Below are 21,040 nucleotides of genomic sequence, written 5' to 3'. Positions count from 1 at the left end.
TCGGCTATGGCAGTAACATATATAATGTATAACATAACGACACCACTTCAATCACGTCCTGCTGGATTGGATGATTAGTGAAACACAAACAGGTAGTACTTGGGCATACAGTCCCTTCATGTTTGACATGACAATGTTTACCAAGGGGAGGTTGCTCGTTGATTCCTCTTGGCTACTGTAGCAATATACTAATCATCGGAGGGGGTGATACCCTTGGTTTATCACAGGGGTAGCTTAAGAAAAAATCTCTACCCATGCAGGACCTATCTTTGGCGCCCCTTCTAGAGCAGCACCCTGTGCGTCTGCATGGTCCAAGAGGCTGTCCATGGTCGGTAGTTCAAAATCTCCAGATAGCTGTTTGACTTGTTCCAGCAATCGGTATATTGCTAGAGTAGCCAAGCAGAATCACCAAGCGATCTGCAAAACTGTTACATCTATGGTTGCAGTGTCACTTGGTAACACAATCTCTACCAGTACTGTGCGCAGAAGGCTCAACGTGAAGGAACTGTATGCTAGAGTACAGAGTACACAGTTAGTGTTCCAGTAACTGCTCCATCCAGAGGAACACGATTAAAGTGGTGTTGGTATGCTATATAAGCCATCTCATGCTTAACTTTTGGAAGCTAGTGTATAAATACGGGAAATTGGCATCAATACAGAAACAACACCAATCATGGCCATAAACATTGTCAAAGGCAAGTAAAGTTTCCAATTATAGTCAAAATATTCTTTTATATTTTACCAACTTTTGAAAAAAAATTTGAAAGTTGCCAAATATTGCTAAAACTGCTTAAAAGTCACCAATGATGGGAAATAATGGGGAGGATAAAATATCAACTTTTCACCAAAAAAATTAATATTGTTGGAAAAATGTGAAATTAATATATTTGATCGTAATTAACTAGGATAGAGTTATAATTATCATAACATGATTAATATAAGCCATGAAAATAATCGTAATTTATTTCACTCAATAATAAAAATTCAAACAAGCCTCGTTGAAACTATATGAAAAAGCGGGACATTTTTTCTAAAAAAATGTGGGACGGTCAAGATTACGAGAATATCCCACAGAATATGGATCCTGCATCGATAACATTTTACATATTTGTTTCTAGCCCACGAGCGGCAGGAATACCGCATATTTGGCTCCCAGACTGGAAACATTGTTCACAACTGTAATGCACTTGGTAGAAGTAGAATTCCTTGAGGGAAAGGGCAGGGATCTCCTTCTAACCAGATCATGGCCCGCAGATCTGTCTCAATGAAGAATTTTTAGCAGGTGGTTGGGAAAAAGCTGGGACATGCTGGAAGCTCTGTGTGTATGTGTTGTGAACCTAACGTGAAATCTGTTTCTGTGTAATGCTTGTTATGTGTAGTGCTCTGCCATCTGCTATCTCTTTACTAGTTACTTAAACATATTAAAGCTGAAATTAAAAATTTGCAGCAACAAAACATGTATACAAGAATATATTATTTTCTCACAGTGAGGACTTAGTTTTTCGTATGGTAGATTATGCATGATTCCGAGTCCTACAATTTCAATGTGCTCCAGTTCTGTGGAATTTCGTAGTATCTGACTCACATGCAAATCATATAATAAGCCACCAGTTACGATAGATTTCACTTCTATATAAACCCAGTCAGGTTTGCAACCACGTCCTAAAATGCAAACACTCACAATTCTAGAACTCAAAAAAAGACTGGGGACACCTACTTTGAAGTTTGATGATCTGACATCAAAACTTTTCTCGATTATAAAAAAAAATTGCAAGGTGCGACCGAAACTCACTATGTAGAAGTGGAATTCCCCAAGGGAAAAACAAGAATTAGGTACTTCTGAAATTATGTCATCATTACAAGTGAAGTGGCATTGGCTCAAACTTGAGTGCTTCAGTTTCTGGCTTTACTTGTTAAATACTAAACTTTGATCTTAGCCAAAAGGCAGAGAAGCGATTAAATACTGGATCTAATGTGCTTGGGTGTAATGTCATGAAAAACATGTAAAAAATTAATCTTTTTTTTCTCTTTTCGATGGGCTGTAGATATTTCAAAATTTGTCTTGAAGTTCAAGTTATTGATCTGTTTTTGCTTCAAAAAATACTTGATTACGGCTGCGGAATTTTTTCAATGTAATTTATGTGCCCATAATTAATTTCAAAACATCCTAAACTATGTGTATTGATGCAGTTGGATATTATAAGGCAATAATGAGACATTAATTCTCATTCTCCTGCTTGAGAAGATATAAAACTTTGAAATAAATGTTATTGCATGAATATCCAACACAAAAGTAAAGGTCTGGCTAATTATTTTATATTAAATTTTTTGGGCTCTGTATCTCTAATCAAACTCAATATTTCCAAAATGCAGAATTCAATTCAATTTTTAAAATCACTCATATGGCGGGAAACCACACCAAATTCCCACATTTTTGTGGTAAAATCTGAAATTTTAACATTTATTTCTATGGGGATCATCCTGTGCTTGTCCCTAAAAGTGATGATGACGTCTATTCAAAAAGCCTCGTTGTTAGTGTTGATAGTGGGAAAAATAAATAACTTTTGTGGAAATGTTTTTGTTTACAATTTGGATCCGATATGAATTCAGGGATGCAATTATCCTTGTTGCAAGTTCAATCATGTACCATGGGCGGAGCAATTTTGACTGAGGAAAGGTAGTATGTATATTGAACATGAAATTTTTAACAACCTGTGCTTGAGCCGTCAAGAGTAACGGGATCCACTATTCCAGAACTTGTGGATCCTACTGCATATGCAAAGAGATAAATAGAAATAGAGTTTCATGAGAAAACCATGAATAATAACTGAAACCAATATTTGCCTTGATAACAAACAGGCACAAATCAATTTTTAAAAAAACAGCGCCTCGATTGACACATTGTAGAAAAATTTCATATAAAACTAGAGTTCTTGAATGTTGTCACATGGAAAATACAGTTACACCTCACCAGACTTGACCTGTGAAATACCACTCCATTAACGGTTTCGCCGTTAAGGTCAAAGACGCATTGCCCTGGTGAGTTTTGAAGACTTTCCCGATCAAGGTAGAGCATGGGGGAAATGCTCGAGTAGATTTCATCAGGAGGCATTACACCGAAAGATTTATAAAACACCTAGAACAGACCTGTATTTAGTTCAATTCTTCTCTTAATTTTACCAAAAGGCACACACCTCTACAGATTCAAAAACCGCAGCCGCAAATTTACTTTAAAAAAAATACATGCATTAACTTAAAAAAAAAATTACAAAAGAGGAAGAATTAAAATACATCTTTGGCAACAGCGAGAATTATGTAAGAAGCAATTACACACAAAATTTACATATAATGATAATTATTCACATTTTTTTACATTCCAGATAATCATGACATTCGACACGCACAAAACTGTTTCGAGGAATGCACAAACAGAACCAAAATCGCATACGACACACAAATATTAACATCAACTACTAAATGAAATAAAGCCATCTGTTTCAAACGGAATTCAATAAATTTTGTCACTTTTTTTGTAGACGGTAAAAAGACTCCTCTTTTTGGCAATATCAGTACAAAACTTCGATATCCAGAGCTATAATAAAAAAAAATTTTTAAAAACACGTTTAGCATATCCGATGTATATTACGATACAGGTATGATAAAGAAGGAACCACTATTCTACCAATGCCGCTGAAAAAATCCATTATTTACATCACAGCGAACTAGCAAAAGTATCAAACTTACCTAAATATCTGACGATTTCCTAAAATATTTGGCCGATCTGTTGTCTTTCAAGAGACTACTTTGAGCATCTTCGCAAACTTCATGTTCTTTGAATATCGCACAGTCTGTCGATTCGGAGTTGTTCGTGCAAAAACATTTCTGTTCTGGACTAGACGGGGTTTTCTCTGTCAAGATGCAACGGATACTACACGAGTTTCTGGCATCTTCACACTCACTCTCAATATCACCACAGGAACGTTCCTGACTATGAACTAGGACATTGGTAGCAACTTTGGCACCATCGATGGCGCAGTTGGCGAAACTGTCATTTTGTTCAAGGCTACGAGTCTCCACAATGCTCTGAGACATTGGAGTGCAACTACAACCAGAGTCATCAGAATAAAAAGAAGATGGCCTCTTCTTTCCGCCCTGACACTGTTGCTCGTTTTCATCTATATTGCTCAAAGTGTCCGACTGCTGCTCGGCACTACTGTCTGTAGTCCACGAAGGCATGTCTTCTGGATTATGGCAGCTGTCTAAGGACAAATCACAAGTACTATTCCGATCCCCTACGCTGAAAAAACCGGATTCCCCAGATGAACGTCTTAATTTGGCACACAGGATTGGCGTCTTTGTGCGGAACATCACTGCTTCAGAGTTATCCGTCTGCACCAAAGACGCACTGTTCCTTAGAGTTTTGGGCGAAAACTGCAAGCAGGAATCATTGATCTTGCAACCGCTTAGCTGCATGTGGACGGAACTATAATGAGGGAACAGGCCATCGTCTGCGTTAAAAGGCGAATGCGAAGGGGAAAAGGAAAAACCAGGCGATGCGGAACGAGGCGAGTCTGGAGCTTCTGCAGCCGACATAGGCAAGTAATTCAATTGGCATTTTACTGACTTGCGCTGCAGAACTGGAGAAGTAGGAAGAGATTGGGAGACTTTCTTCTTCTTATTGCACACTGGAAAAGCGACCACATTCTCTGGACACACAGGAGTCCCTGGTGGCGTCTGTACATCAGTTGGGGAAGGCAAATCGAAACTCAACGATTGAGACAAATCTGGATCACTGAAGTTCATGGACTCTATGAATTTCTTGCCCTTCCAAAACCTTGGAAGTGATGCAAAAGGGTTACGCAAATTGCTGTTAGGCTTGTAATGGGGATCATTCAAAGACATGACTTCCCCAACACGTTTCGGAGTGACAGGAACTGGTTCATCTGAAGCGCAATGAAACTCTTCTTTTGCTGGAGTTGATTTTGATCTAGACCTAACAGTGTTGGATGAGAGACTCTTCGTCCATCCATGTGCAACTGAAATAGCGTCGAATAAAAACATCAATGAAATTCAATCACAATAAATAGAGATCTCTAATAATGTTTCAGATAACATATCAAATAATTTGGCAATCAATCGCATGGTTTGAACCATATTAGAGCATTTCGGTAATTTAAAAAATGAAACTAGATTAGGGAAACCGATTATAGGTTGGTACACTAACCACCCAGTCGTCGCCACTCAACTCAGTAAGTACACAGCTCTAGCAGTAAGCTAATCCAATATGACAAGACAAATACACTTACATATAGCTCTGACGCTGTCAATGTTATCGATGTCCTCCAGGCATGATGGATACGAGACAGGTGTCGGGTATATATACTGAGGGCTTCCAGACAAAGTACTTATAAAGTTCAGAAGTTTCTCCAAGAGTATAACCAACTCCTTGAATGATGGACGGCTAGTAGGATCGATCTGAAAATAATGGATCAAGAATAAATCATTATAAGCCACACATTTTACATTACAGCAAATTCAAATGCTTACTGTTTACATGCCTAAACCTTGATTGTAGGCATTTAAGGCTTTCGTGTTATATGCAAACTGACTTTTAATTTTATCCTGCTAAGAAAATTGTTTGAGAGACTTTTCAAATGTCGATTTTGACTTATGGGTGGGTGGTTCCATAGAGCCTAGCACTGTGACCAGAGGTCTATTGTGCGCCCGAGTGGTGCAGTGGTAAGATGCTAGTCTTCCACCGTGAAGGTTACCATCAATGTTTGAATCCGGGCATAGAACGTCAGAAGAAAGTTTTTTACATACCAAGTCTGGGGCAACTACAGATGGATAGAATCATTTCCTAACTAACTTCACTGGTTGGAAATTGCTGTATGACGATATATGACCGGAGTTGGTGTGCGGTAAAGTAAAGTAGAGGTCTATTGTGCTATCCCCCAAACAATTAAAAGTATTTAGTTCAGAGACCTGTAGTTGAAGAGCAAAATTCAGCAAAGATCTAATAGGAACGTCTTGAAGCTCCCAGGGTTCGATCAGCTGACGACCCAAGTGCTCAAATCCATGTGAAGCGTACATTTCACATTCACAAAGAAAGCGAGTAGCTGTTTCTTCCATATATCAACAATCTCTACAGGTTGCATCACTACTAACTCGTATGACATTAAGATGCCTTTTAAGAGTACAATGACCAGCAAGTAGGCCAACAGCTCTACGAATATCATTTTTGCTGAGTTTCATCAGCTCCTTCTGTCTAAAACGAGGGCAGTCACAATTTCTCTTTTGCATGTCGCTGACCATCCATATTCAGTCAATCTTGGTACTGTTTTTTCCTGAATGAGTTGAAAACAGTATCTCTAATCAATTCCAGTGAAATGTCCAAATCTGGCAGCTGGCTCAGGACCAATGAAGAGTTTTTAAAAAAAAACCTTTTTAGCCAGATCTTGTCAGCCAATCATTACCCCAGATACCTGAATGACCAGGTGCCCAGCAAAGTTGTCCTCTGTTGTCATCTCAGAGTGTGCAGTGTAACACTACCAGACCACATGAAAAGTAGTTTCAGACTTCTGAAAAGCCACCAGAGCATATAAAAATACATCTACCAAAACCCCTATGTATACAAATTCTACAACACATGAGAATTGCAAAGATTTCAGCCTGAAAAACAGTTTTGTAGCCACAATCTAAAGGAAATGATAATTGACAAACTCGAATCGCGGAGACCAGGGTTCGAGCCCCCACTGGTCTCGCAACAGGCATACAAACAGTACAAGTATTCAGTCATTACACTTCACGTCTGAAATATAGATGGCAGCACTGAAAAATCAGACAACACTAGATACATACTCAGACTGTCAGGTACGCACACTTACACCTCTGGCACAACTCACTATGTAGTAAATTGCCCAAGGCAATAGACCCGAGTTGTGCTCGGTTTGGAAAAAAAATATATATACCAAATAATATTTCTATCACTGAGTAGGAGCAACACCCCAGTCTTCCACAGAAGGGATTTGAACCATATAAGGCTTATTGCATGCAAATTTCGAAAGCATGCCCTCACTTGGCACGTTAAGATATGGGTGTTGCGTAACATTTACATCAAGTCCATCCAATGATAAGTAATGTGAGTACTGTTTTTAATGACCCAAATTTTTGAATCTTTTCATACAGATGACTGCTTCAGCCTCTATACGCATGCGTAGAGAAGAGTGGTTTTCATACAGCCAGAGATGGCCATGCAAACTATTCTTTGTAGTTCAGCAGTGTTTGACTTAGCCATCAGAACTATAAGTGATAAGACCTACAATGAGTAGATCTAGTGGATGACTATAGGATCTTATCCCCATGTCCTCTCAATAGCTTGCCCTTAGTCACATTTACAACATCAGCATAACCAATGCAAGACATTCCAGATTTAGCCACCTTCTCCAGAAGTAAGTCCCCAATTAGACACCACAAGATAGAGATTTCAAATGTAAGCAGAATAAACCTGTGAATGGCGAGTGTCCTTTTCTCACTAAACGTGGAATAATGCCTTTACAGTAAAATAACCTATTTCCTTATCAACAGTGCTGATACAGGATAGGTAGCGAATTTGTAGGGAGGATATAGTTGGGTTGATGCAGTATATGATGAGAGCAAGGAGACAAGCTAAAATTTAGGAATGACAATTAACAAAATGTAAGATAACGAGAGGCCAAAAAAAGGCCTTCAACACCCACAGTGAACAAATCGTCCATTGGAAAAAAAATGCCCATCTAAAAACATTTACGGAGATTGCAGTTGTTGCCCCTTCTTAATAAAGCACCCGACACCGCCCAGCCCCCTCATCCGGGGCAATGGCTAAAATTGACAACGGTTGATAGAGCCTGGGCGATTGCACGGTATGAAATGAAAATGCCAACATCTGTTAGAATGGTGTAGTAATTTCCAACTGACAAACTTAAGCATGCATCCTGAATAAAACTAGTTATAGAAGGTGGTTGGTCAGGTTAACATTGGGTAATAACAAAAGCTATCCATACCTGGCCAATACTCAAATAGTTACAAAAGAAAAAGTTCTGAAACTTTCTGAATGCAGTAGCATATGTTTCGGTTATACTCACACCTGGAGATTACAAAAACAGATTTAAGCACTGATTTGAAAGATTTCAGAACCTATCTCTCTGTACCATTATGATTTGATTATGCTGTTAAACAAAGAGCACCACATTGAAGTTTTGATTAAGTGATTGAGATGAGAACCCATTAACACAACACTTTGAAAATTAAATCAATCATCGGCAATACATTAATTACAATTTTGATGTCTGCCATCAAAAAGGGTAAAAACAAATTTTGAAAAGTGTAGAAACACATAGCTTTTTGTTGCCATGGATATTAATAACAAGTGAAACTTTTCTAAATCTGAAAGCAACTTAATAAACAAACTCAGATAAATTTAGTCATTGTCTACCATATTATAATATAAAGAATTTTTTTTTTATCTTACCCTGCAAGATGTAAAAGCCAATTCCAGGAATTGAGGTGGACACTCTGGACACATATCGCTGAATGCAACATAATCAACGCCAAAGTTCTACAAATGAATTTTTAAAAAATACATATAAGCTATACTGTATTTTTAACATGTATAAGCTTAGCTGTATTTTTACTACACGTAATCAGCAGATTTTTAAGCGTTAAAAAAACTTACTGCTACATTTTTCTTTTTCTGTGTTTTTTTCTCTAAGAGGTAAGTAAATACACTTTTTTGCCAAAAAAAATGAAGCATTCCTAAAAATAATCCAATCATTTCGAAATTTCGCATGCAAATTTCTTTATGCCTCGTATGCAAATGATTACATTTTCAAGGCCAATGAATGTTAACTTCAGCCATTGAGCATGTTTGAAGTACCTGTAGCAACTAGCATTGTATAAAACAGGTAACAATCGCAGATGGTTTACCTTTTCTTGTTGTCAGCATTGCAGTTCCCTGGAGACACAACCAATAATGCTGCTATGACGTTGTTGAAGACCTTATAGCCAATTGGACAACTTTGAAAGTGATCGCATAGTCGGGATGTGTGAAGCTGGCTGTTCATACCGAACAATAGGCCATCACCTGCACCGTACGGACACAGCTGTGCAAAGGTGGTGGCTGCAAGGAACTATCAGCGGAATGAAGGCTCTGGAAGGCCAAGGTGCACGAATGCGAGCCATAACTGGATGATTGTGCAACAGACCTGAACTGCCCCAACGGCATCATTGTCCACTATCTAAAGTGCTACAACCTCTTCCGTACCCCCCATGGTACCTTCAACCATCTCACGACGCTTGGCTGAGGCAGAGTTATGCTCACAGCAGCCTTTAACCCCACAATATCAGCAGAGTCGCCTAGAGTGGTGTCGCAGCCAATCATGGCTGCCAGTAGACTGGCATCACATAGTGTTCAGTGATGACTACTGAACCAGTGTTTGGAGGGCCGGGGGCCAGTGGTCCCAATTATCCTTTGTTTTAGAGAAGCATACAGCCATTACCCCTGGTATGGGGTGCTATCTCTTATGACAGCAGGTCACTTCTAGTTGTCCTGCGTGCAACTTTAACAGCTCAACCATATGTTGATGACATCATGCAGCCAGTTGCATTACCCTTCATGACACGTCATCCTAGGGCTATTTCCCAACAAGATAATGCCAGGCCCCATAACGCTTGCATATCTCTGGACTGCCTCCATGCTGTTGATACTCTTCCCTGGCCAATCAAAGTCACTGAACCTTTTGCCAATCAAGCATGTATGGGACATAATTGGCCGCCAGATTTGGGCACCCCAAAATGTCACAGATCTGGAGGAACAATTGATGAATGCCTGGCAGAATGTATGGGACATAATTGGCAGCCAGATTTGGGCACCCCAAAATGTCACAGATCTGGAGCAACAATTGATGAATGCCTGGCAGAATGTAGTGCAAGATGAGATTAGGAATCTTTATCACTCCTTACATCGACGTATACAAACATGAATCGCCGCCAGGGAAGGTTTCACCAATTACTGATTTGAACATTCAATGTGCAATTGCTAGCCACATTGATGGGTCCAACGGCTTTGAATTTTTAATCATTTCATTATCTGTATATGAGCTTTACACATGTTAAATTTCAATAAAAAGTCGCTTTCTCCATGATGCTTTGTTTTTTTTTTTTTGCAAAAAAGTATTTAAAAAATTTGTAAAAAAAATGTTTTTAAAAACATTTATAGACAGGGTATAGAAGCCTATTGAATTTTTTTGAACAAACGTGACAAACAACCCTTTCTATTAAGGAATCAGATATTTTTCTGGATATTTTTTCATATTGCGAAGAAAAGTGGACCCCAAGTGTATATACAGTCGAATCCCGTTTTAACGAATACCGTTATAGCTAAATTCTCGTTTTAATGAACACTTTTCTAATCCCCCAAATAAGTTTACATAGGAACAATGCTAGGTAACCTGGAATTCTTTGATAACGAAGTGATTATTCCGGTCTCTTCGTGTTCGTTATAACGGGATTTGACTGTATTCTAGAAACCTCTGTCCTCACTAGGTTTTCTCTCCCAGGATCCAGCACCTTGAATTCAACCGGGAATTGCCCTGGAATCTGAACTGCACTCTGAAGTAAAGTCACCTGGTCTCCCAATTGAACTGAAACGTAGGTCCTCTTGCAAACTGGGCAGGTGCTCTATCATATACACCACTGGAGACATGATTCTGCCTTCCGTATTTCACGCACGGTGGTGAGAGGTGCTGAAATAGATGCATCAGTAGCCTCCCTTAACTTCAGGGAATGCCCCCCCCCCCCCAGATGGGAATGTAGTCCGGGTGAACTAATCAAAGTGTATGAAATAAGGAAGAGTAATGTATCCAGTGGTGTACATGGTAGCTTGCTTGCTCAGTTTGCAAGAGGACCTGGGTTTGAGTCCCAGCGGTCACCAGATGATTTTAATTTCTGATTCCATTTCGGCATAATATCCAGAAAAATGTCTAATTCCTTGATGTATTGGGCTTAGAAAAAATTCTCACTCTCTCTACTCATCCTTTCCATTCTTTATAATTATATTACTGATGCATGAAATTTGTATATGTAGATTACATGCACAGAAACTAATATATATATATATATATATATATATATATATATTACTGATTATACAATTTAAAAAAATCAAAAATTAATAAAATTTTTGACCACTTACCTCAGTTCTTGGTAATATATCGGGATCAGCTTCTATCCTCGCAATAATTTCACACATGATTATCCCAAACGAGAATACATCAGCCTAAAAATCAAATACAAAAAAAATGCTATTATCTTCACAAGTGCACAAATACATCCACTGTATTTAAGAAATCTCAAGCATAATTAGACTAAATCTACCAACTAACTATACAGCACTGATTCTTGCACCTTATGCATCACTACTGCAGGGCTGGACAAATCCCAAGTCACATTGGCGCCTAATTTTTTTTTAATGTCCTATAACTGAATTGAAATCTTAGGACAGCACAGTTATCAGAAATTATGTCAAATGCATCTATTAGCATGAAAACAGGGTTCCCAAGTCCTAAATAAGTTAAAAAAATACCCTCTTTTGGACGAAAAAAATGTCTGGTGCCTATGAAATTTTGTTGGCGCCTAAATTTTTTGGCAAGCCCAGCATGACTGTACTTGCATTACTAAGGATCTCATGATATCTTATCGGCTATTCTCCACCATGACCATGTATGGCGATTGCCACATTGGATCAAAAGATTATGAATGCATAAAAAAAGCAATATATTTGATTGATACCTTTTCATTGTACCATTCTCCTCTCAGACATTCCGGAGCCATCCAATAGGGCGATCCAACAATTGGAAGTCTTTGATTTTTATCCCTTCAAATACAGAAACCAACTACAATTAGTTCATAATCCTTTTTGACAAACACAAAAATAGAATTAATTTGGAAAAACAGTAAAAGAAAATAGAAAATAACTTTGTACATCAACTTATATTACAGCGTTTCTCAACAACCGATCGCAGACAGAATTAAAAATTTAATACTAAATAAATGAGAATTATTGAATTCTGTGTCTCATAAAATGTTAGAAATATTCACATGAGTTCAACTAAAAGATTAGGTCAAAGTACAGGGTTTTTCAAAAATAATCATCTGATTTAAAAAAAATCATCACTATTCAGCTTTTAATCCGTTCTAATTGAATAATATATAGGTGGAAAGAGAAATCTCAAGTTTCACACAGTTGTCGACAGATAGCAGGCTAATGCTCTTCCTTCGGCTACCACTCCAATTTTTGTCAAGATTGGCTTTTCCCCCACAGTTAGAAACTGATTCGGATGACTTCATTTTCCAGCAGGACGGGGCACCACCACACTGGTGCTTGGACGTTCGAGAATTTTTGAACAATCTCATTCCTAAACGATGCATCGGCCGTGTGGGACCTGACGATTCAGTTAAACATCACTGGCCTTCAAGATCGCCGGACATCACAGTGAGATTTCTTCTTGTGGGGGTTTATATAAAAAACTACATTTATGTGCCTCCCCTTAGAGCTACATTAGCCGAACTGAAGATGCGCATAACAGCAGCTGTGGAAGCAGTGGATGCAAACATGCTCGCAAAAGTTTGGGAGATGAATTTGACTACCGTATAGACATATGTCATGCATCCCAAGATGGACATGTTGAGTACCTTTAATTTGGTTTGTAAAAAAACCTTGATTAGCCATGTAATATAAAATTAATCTTAAGTGTCTATGTTCAGAATTTTTCGTAATATATGCATTTCAAATCGGGTGATTCTTTTAGAAACACCCTGTATTTCAGACATCATATTGGTATATCCATTCAGAAAAATTGGAAAACGCTGTCAGCAGCTTTAAATTCTAAGTTATCCCCACCTGGAATCAGGTATACGTTCAGCTAATCCAAAATCACCAACAACGGCCAACATGCTTGTTCCTTGTCTTTTGATCAAAACATTCTGTAATAAAAAATAAAGACAATCAAATATTAAAAGTCAGTGCATATACAGTGGAACTTCAGTTAATGAGCGATTTGATAAATGAGCAAAAATTTTGACTGGGTTAACAAGTGATGGTTTACATTACGAGCAAAAAATTTTGCGCTTTGTCTATTAGTTTATGTTATCACAACTGAGTTGATGGTTTTTGCTTTCGTCTGCACACATTCTGTAAAATTATAGGTAATATTCTCCCACTGAAGTCTCACTTGAAAAATGAAAACATGTACAAACATGAATGTTTGCGGAAAACTGCTCTTTTCTGTCAGGTTCCCATAAGTTCTACAGAATTCCAGGTCTCACAAACCACTTTTGAACAAATTAAAATGTATGACAGTGCATGAAATCTAGACATGTCACGCATATTTAGAGTTTGGGGTATGGCCAGACAAAGCCGGATCTCCTAACTTTTTAAAAATTAAGCGTGAAACAGAATGTAATAAGTGTTTACTTGCAAAATGAAGGTGCTTCTAAGTGCAGACAATGGAAGTGAGAGTAGAGATAATACTGCAGGCGAGTCACAAATCCAGCAACAGCAGAGTGCAGCAGGTCTGGATGTATGCATGACACCTCTCGGCAGATCGTATCTTTCAGTTCCGACATATTGGATGCACCGGATTGATACACCCAGGATTTCAAATATCCCATAACCATTGTCTTCTCCGAATGTCTGTATCAGGAATGTCTCAACCGGAGTAGCAGTGTGACTAGTTTCTCCATCTTGCATAAACATGATGGTAGAAAGAGCATCTCTTTCACGCAAGCATGGCACGACCTTCTCAGAAGTGTTAAATAACGCTGTGCATTCACCATAGCCATTTTCCACTCATTTACTGGACACTGCATTTCAAAAGATCCTATGATGAATGAACCTGTGAACCCACACCACAACACACTGTCACTTTTGGGGAAAGCAATGGTTTCTGCATGAACTCACGTGGATTAGACGTCATCCAGATACGACAGTTATGGGCATTGACGTCGCCATGAGGTGCAAAATGAGATTCATCTGTTCACAAGATGTTAAAGACCCAGGTGGAATTCTGTTTGATTTTTGGACCTTGCAAATGCTTCCCTCTGCACAGTATCCGCTGGTAAAAGTTCATGGCATGACTGCAATCTGTATTACGGATTGCAGTCAAGCCATGACAAGATTCTATATGGGTACATAAAATCTGAAATGATCTGAAGAATGTTACTTGCAGAGGATGGTGTTAAGCCCAAGCGTCTGGTAGCCAGCCTCACGAGCACTGCTGGTTCCTGAAGCTGATAAAGACGCTAACGCTTCCATTTTGGCTGCCACATGTGGCAAACGTGCCTTTCTTAAAACATGGTCGTCCAGCTCTTACACAGTCCTCCAGCATTCCAGTTTCCTCACATTGCTAAACGAGCTTTATGAGGATGGTGGTAAGCCCAAGCGTCTGGCAGCTGTTAAAGGCTTTTTTCCAGTCCTCACATTCTTCTGAACTCTGAATTTACGCAAGGCAATGGCCACTGATTCCTGGTTCACGTAAAACAACTTCAACAAAGCTTTATCCTCAGCACTCAGCATCCTCATTCACATACACGGTTCACAACGGTGAACTGCTTGTGGATTAGGAGAGCAAGTTCTTATAACTGTCTCTCACTTGCATATTTCCACCGAAGTCGCTCATACCGGTGCCACCTGTCTGCTTTTTGAGGTTTTTTTTTATGCTAAGCCTGCAAACCATTTATTTCTGTTATTTTTCCGGTTTTTACGAATTTTTAAAGTTTCTACAGACTTTTTTCCCATCCTGTATTTATTTATAAGGATATGCTCAATCATGAGGGTAATTGATAAAATTGCTGCAGCAACACACCTCGATACCTCTTCAGAAACACTGCTCATGGAGTTGATAAGCCAAGAAATTTTTAATGTTAAAAATTTGTTATTTGCAACAAAGGATGAAAATGTATTTCAAAATTAAGTTAGTGGTGGTCAGGACTGTGCAACAAGCGCAGCTGCAGAAAGCAATAGAATTTTAAGTGGCGACAAGTTTTAGGGAAATAATTTTTGTTAATATATTTGAGAAAAATATATTAACAAAAATTTAAAATTATTGACGGATGAGGCATGGTGATCAAGGTGAGAGTGTTACAAATAACGATTTGTTTCTGGTAATTTATGTTGCACCAGATGTATGATATATATTTTTGAAAAATCACCTTTGAAGTTAAATCCCGATGAAATACTCCTCGGGAATGAAGATAGCACATTCCACGGGCAATGTCCAGGGAGAGCTTGATTCTCAGTTCCCAAGGCAAGTCCACTTGCTTGTTCTGCAACAGTTGTTCCAGGCTTCCACCGTTGATATACTTTGTAGGGAAAAAAACGGGACAAAGTTACTTCAACTCTAATACGAACAGCAAAACTCACACAAATTCTCAATCAATAAATGTGATAAGATTTGGAATAAAATTAAATACAATCACAATACACGGAATACAGCATTGGCAGGGGTGGGAAGTGACTAAGTCTATTTCGGAGCAGCTTTGGAGCAGCAAAATTCAGGATTCGGAGCAGTTTTGGAGCAGCAAATTCAGGATTTGGAGCAGTTTTGGAGCAGCAAATTCGAGATTTGGAGCAATTTTGGAGCAGCAAAATATGGGATTCGGAGCAGATATTTATAAATTGAAGCAGTGAAATTAACAAGAATATTTTCGTTAACCCTCAACCCTTTTCAAAATAAAACTGCAGCATGTCTTTTGTTATCAAACATCTTTTCGTCAGCTTGATTTTTGTTTTTGGTGCTTTAGGCATTTGACACCTTGTTTGAAAGAGCGGCTGTCATAAAATTTTTTGTACCTGTCTATTTAAGATGATTTTTGCTTACTGACAACACTATTTGCTGCCTTGAACAGCAGCACTTCAAATGAGCTAAAAAAATTTTATACTCGGAAAGAAATTGTTGCAAAATGGGAGAGAATTTCGGAAGAATCAACTCGATGTTTGGCGATTCAGAACTCATTATCTGACGAGATTGGCGATCTGACACTCGCTATTTGGCGAGATTGGCGATCTGACACTCGATATTTGGCGAGATTGGCGATTTAACGCTTGTTATTTGGCGAGATTGGCGATTTAACGCTCGTTATTCGACAACATTGGCGATTTAACGCTCGTTATTCGGCAACATTAGCGATTTAACGCTCGTTATTCGGCAAAGTTTCTAAACTAACATTCGTAATTCGGCGGACATGCGCTTTTTACTCCCGGAATGAAAATTTTTTTCACGAAACATCGGGATTTAACACAATGACAATCGACTACAGTAATTTCTGCTGCTTCCAGTGACGACTTTTTTTTTTTTTAACGGAAACACTCGAATTTGCACTTTAAAGCTGAAAGGCATTGCAAACCATCTTCAGTTCCACGATCACGGACAATATCGGGGTTTCGCGATGGAAAGCCCGATCAGGGGCCGATAGTTTAAGTATAGTGGAATAAAACACGCTCTTCTCGTAAAGAAACGTTTCGTGGCTAGCAGGAACAAAAATTTTTTGGCGCCCTTTCCGAAATTCCGGGTATACTGAAGCAAAATTCGCTATTTGGCGCAGAAAAATGCGAAAATACGCTATTGGAGCAGGATGGCGCAAGATATTAGTTTTGGCGCAGTGCGGCGCAATTGGCGCAGAGTTCCCACCCCTGCATTGGATTAATGTTTCCTTCCTCCAGAGCCAAATGCGCGGGGGGGGGGGGGCGGCATAAGAGACTCGTCCCCTCAAAACTACCAAAAATTTAAATGTTTTTGTGAGAGAATATATCAATACATTTCAATTAATTTCTGTTGAGGCCCATTTACAAGCATCAAGTAGTTGAAATCAAGTTAAGTAATCAGGTACTTTAAAATGTATGCAAACATTAAGGGGCTTAGTTTGTAAAGTTTTTAAGACCTTTAGTTGTAAAGTTTAGTTAACACAAACTTTCCTTTTTTTTTAACGATTAAGTAGGCCCTATGCACATGCGTCAGTGGGCATTGCCTAGTATTATCCAATGAGCATTGACTACTTGATTACCATATTATATTGGGACAATTTTTTGAGAACTTGATGACTTTAAATTTAGTTAATTACTTGGGGGGTGAATAGGTCTTCAATTTAAATTCCGTTTTGAAGGTTGATTGGTAACTCAAAATTTCTCTGGAAGTAATTCCTTGTGTACACCCCTGAAAGTCAATCTTGTTTACAAACACAACATCTCCAACTTATTGTGGACCAGGGCCGCTCTTACCAGTCACGGCGTCCGGTACAAAAATAGCAGCAGAGGTCCGAGAAATCTTCATAATTTTGGTGCGTCTTAGCCCCGATTTTATATATTCTGTGGGAGAGGGGAATTGGCATCCAAAAATTCATACATCACTACAAAATATAGTAAACAGAAATGCTGAAAAATATCCAACCGAATATAATATAGTCACAATTAAAGGTGAATTAATAAAAATAATTGTTAATTTTGGACTAAAGGAAGTTTTTAAATTAATGAAAGAAATAATTCCAAAACCAATTAAAATTATGACCTAATGAAAGAAATCGTCTGAACAAACGAAAATTCAGAATCCATGAATTGAAAATAAGGAAAATTATTGATGGAAATTATATTTCCTTATGCATTTGACTGAATTTTTTGATGTTTTTTCTGAGCCATGTGTATGTTCACGACAGTATCAAATCTAAGCACAACATGCTAATAACACGAGGTACCAATGTAAACCACCCACGAAATAGTTTAGGCAAATAATGGTATTTTTCCACAACCGAAATGGAAAACAATTACGATCGCTAATTGAAAAATAATCTTTCACAACGCAAAATTTGTATGACATATTTTCAGAAATCTCATCTTTTCTGCCAGCAGAAGGCAGAAGACGAGGCGTCATGGTATGAAAAATTGGTATGGTTCTAATTCCTAAAAAAAAGATATGTATGAAAATGTAATTAAGTAAGAAAATTCAATTTTCATCATTTCAATTTTCCTGAATAATCAGTCAACACGTGATTTTTTTTCCATCTCATCCCCCCCCCCCCAAAATGCTCTCCCACATCCCCGGTTGGGAACTACTGTTCTAGATAAATGTAGAATTCCAGAATTGATGAAAATTCAGAATTTATTGAACAAATTATCTTTACCGTAAGGGCAGGGCCCCAAAAAAAACGCGAGGCCCGGTGCGACCGCACTTGTCGCACGCCCCACTAAGGGCGGCTTTGTTGCGTCTCTTTCAAACTTATTTGTGTTGTCACCCCTTTTTTTTTCAGAAGAAAAAAAAGTTCTAATCAAGCACAGAATCTTCTTTTTTTGCATCAGCAACTAACACTTTTGCTTCATCAGGGAAATGTGTGATGGAGAATTCTCGCTCTTGTAGAGGTCAGGCAAATAGTTGCCCGTAATTCACGGGAATACAGAAAGAAGAATCGGATGGGTTTGGTGTGGAAACAGCCGCATACATTGCATACAGAATGCTGTAGTATGTTGGCCGACACACCTAGATAATTTCTGGCAGTCCCCTGGTTCATTCATAAATAACGATTCGACGCGCGGTATCGTGAAAACAACGCGAACAAGCGAAATACAATGGTATCACCAAAAAAAAAATTATATATATATACACAACATTTGGCAGTTAGCGATGCCAAAGCTTCTTCTGGTAGTAATCGGAGACTCTTTTCAGCCACCTTAAAAGAAAGAAAATATATATGCACGAAATTCTTTGGACACCGACCAAAGCTTCCAGGTTTTTACGACACACGAACGGAAACGACAATTTTTCTCTCATTTTCCCTTCTTAAAAATCTTACAACTCACTCGCACACAGGAAAGAGAAAATTTGGAAATTTGAGCCTTGGCGTGTGCATACCTCTACCCTACTCTCGAATTCGTGTTGAGGCATAAATGAGAATTCCGAAGCGATAATGAATTCTGTCGTACACCCGTTCATTCCATAACACGTGAGCCCAATTTCGTAGGAAAAATGAATGTAACAGATCATGTAAATTATTCAAATGAGTTTTTAGCATGTATCTTTAAGCAGTAAATTACAAATGCTCCATGCGCGAATTCTCGGTCAGTAGCAAATACACTCGGTATATAATCGCGGCTTCCGTATTCGCTGTCTTTTTCCTCAATTTTTAAGACTAAACTGTTTCTGCGTTTTATCGGAAAAAAAGTACAGTGGACGCTGGATATAACGACCCTCTCTGTTCCGTCTGTTTATTGGGAGGGTCGTTATACCGAAGGTTAAACATATATGATAATCGTTCCATGAAAAGATATGCTTTCGAAGGAAATGATCATAATGCATTTAAAAACATTTGGGACTTACCCAACCGTTCATTGTAATGGAATGGGTGCTATAACGCGGGGTCGTTATAACGAGCGTCGTCTGTATAAATTGTACGTGTTAACGAAGGTTCTTTATGAGACTTTTCCAGGGTTTCTGGAAATTTTTCTGAAACATAAAATAAAGTGAAAACTTCGCAAGAACAATTTGACATGTCAAGATAACATGCCCAGCCAGTGTTCGCCAATGCGAATAAAAATTGAAATTTTACTCCTCCAAATTTCGTCCACGAGTGAAAATACATATCCTTCAAATTCGAGATTTTTTTTTCAAACAGAGTAGTACTGATAGCAAAAATTACAAAAATACACCTTAGAATTTTGAAGAGGAGTGGAATTACTCTCAAAAATTATATTTTCGGTGTTCACTGTGCTCAGCTAAACGCCCGTATTGGAATAACCTATTCAACCACAATGTGTGCCCGAGGTCACTTCCATTTCAACGGAACCAATTCAAATGGAAATTGAATTTCCATTAGCAAGCAGGTGGAGGGAAACGGCTTCGGTGTATGGACATAAAAGAAATCCAAGAATTAATCAGATAGCAATCAAGATACATTTAAAGAGAAGGGATTAATCGATATGACTACTCCTGAAACTGAAGCCACAGCCCACCGGAAAGATCAAGATGAACAAGTGAAAGACAAGTTCACTCTGAGCAACAACGAGAATGGGTCTCGCCAGTTTAAATCGCCAATTAATTTATGACATACAAATAACCCCCATAGCAGGGGCGTAGCCAGAAATTTCGTTCGGGGGGAGGGGGTAGGAAACCAAAGTGATAGAACAACAGATTTGGCCATCTTTTTCCAGTCATTTTCTCACATTTCGGGGGCCACCAGACCCCCCTCGCGCTACGCCTTGCCATCAAAAGTCAGCAAATCCGAAACCCCCTCCCTCCCTCCCTCGATGCTGACGTAATACTTGAATGACCCCTTTACAAAAAAAAAAACTATTTACAAACACCCAGATATAGAATTTCTCTTAATGTGCGTCACGGCTCCTAGGGACGCTGCGGTGAGCTGCCGATATTGATAGTGTCTTTTAAGTGCTGTGATTCTTTTCGATACTGCTGTATTCTGGCAAGCCGCGGTCGACAAAAGTTTGAAAACCACTGAAATGGGGGAGGCCAGGGCCGGGCTTAGGAATTTTGCGGCCCGGTGAGACCGCACCTTTCGCACCCCCGAAGTCCGGCCCTGGGGAAGGGCTGTCCTTGATGTGATCCTGTAAAAAAAGTGTCACAGGACGTAGGGTTCGAATATTATTTTGGCCAACCACATTTCTGTCTGGTGAGTGGCCCATTCAACACGGACGTAGATTGTCATACTCAGAACATCACGAACTTGTGGTTACCGATGTCACGGGCACCATCTTTTACATGATGCTGTTCACTGGGTCGTTGTTGAGCTGTTTGTGTGGTGGCTATTCCTTTTGTGCCCACCCTTAAATATAGGATAACAGCAGCTGTGACGAATGCTGATAGGAATACGCTCCAGTGGTTTAGTAAAAATCGGATTATAGCATTGGCATATGTCGGGTAGCTATAAGGACATTTGCAACCGTAGCAAAAAGATCGATCATGTTCAAACAAACTACCGATGATTCGTTTGAAACGCGAAAAAAAGA

At 38.8% G+C, this 21,040-nt stretch overlaps 1 protein-coding gene across 1 annotated transcript in view; it reads right to left on the bottom strand.

Moving 5' to 3' along the window:
- Window positions 1-3,481: 3,481 nt before the first annotated feature.
- Window positions 3,482-21,040, bottom strand: part of cdi (serine/threonine kinase) — an 86,655-nt gene continuing 69,096 nt past the window's right edge. Inside the window, exons 5-12 of the mRNA XM_089232202.1 lie at window positions 15,247-15,396; window positions 12,938-13,020; window positions 11,827-11,911; window positions 11,231-11,314; window positions 8,510-8,596; window positions 5,307-5,475; window positions 3,745-5,036; window positions 3,482-3,592 (exon numbers count right to left, since the gene is read on the bottom strand). Coding sequence (XP_089088328.1) covers window positions 3,745-5,036; window positions 5,307-5,475; window positions 8,510-8,596; window positions 11,231-11,314; window positions 11,827-11,911; window positions 12,938-13,020; window positions 15,247-15,396 — 1,950 coding nt within the window. The 3' untranslated portion in view covers window positions 3,482-3,592. The remainder of the gene's footprint in view (window positions 3,593-3,744; window positions 5,037-5,306; window positions 5,476-8,509; window positions 8,597-11,230; window positions 11,315-11,826; window positions 11,912-12,937; window positions 13,021-15,246; window positions 15,397-21,040) is intronic.

The sequence above is a fragment of the Pholcus phalangioides genome, unplaced genomic scaffold, assembly GCF_987345545.1.
Source record: "Pholcus phalangioides strain wild (caught in Gottingen) unplaced genomic scaffold, Ppha-v1.0 ptg000005l_1, whole genome shotgun sequence".
Lineage (NCBI taxonomy): Eukaryota > Metazoa > Arthropoda > Arachnida > Araneae > Pholcidae > Pholcus > Pholcus phalangioides.
Note: the sequence above shows the minus strand (reverse complement) of the source record. Positions and strands in the feature narration are given on the sequence as shown.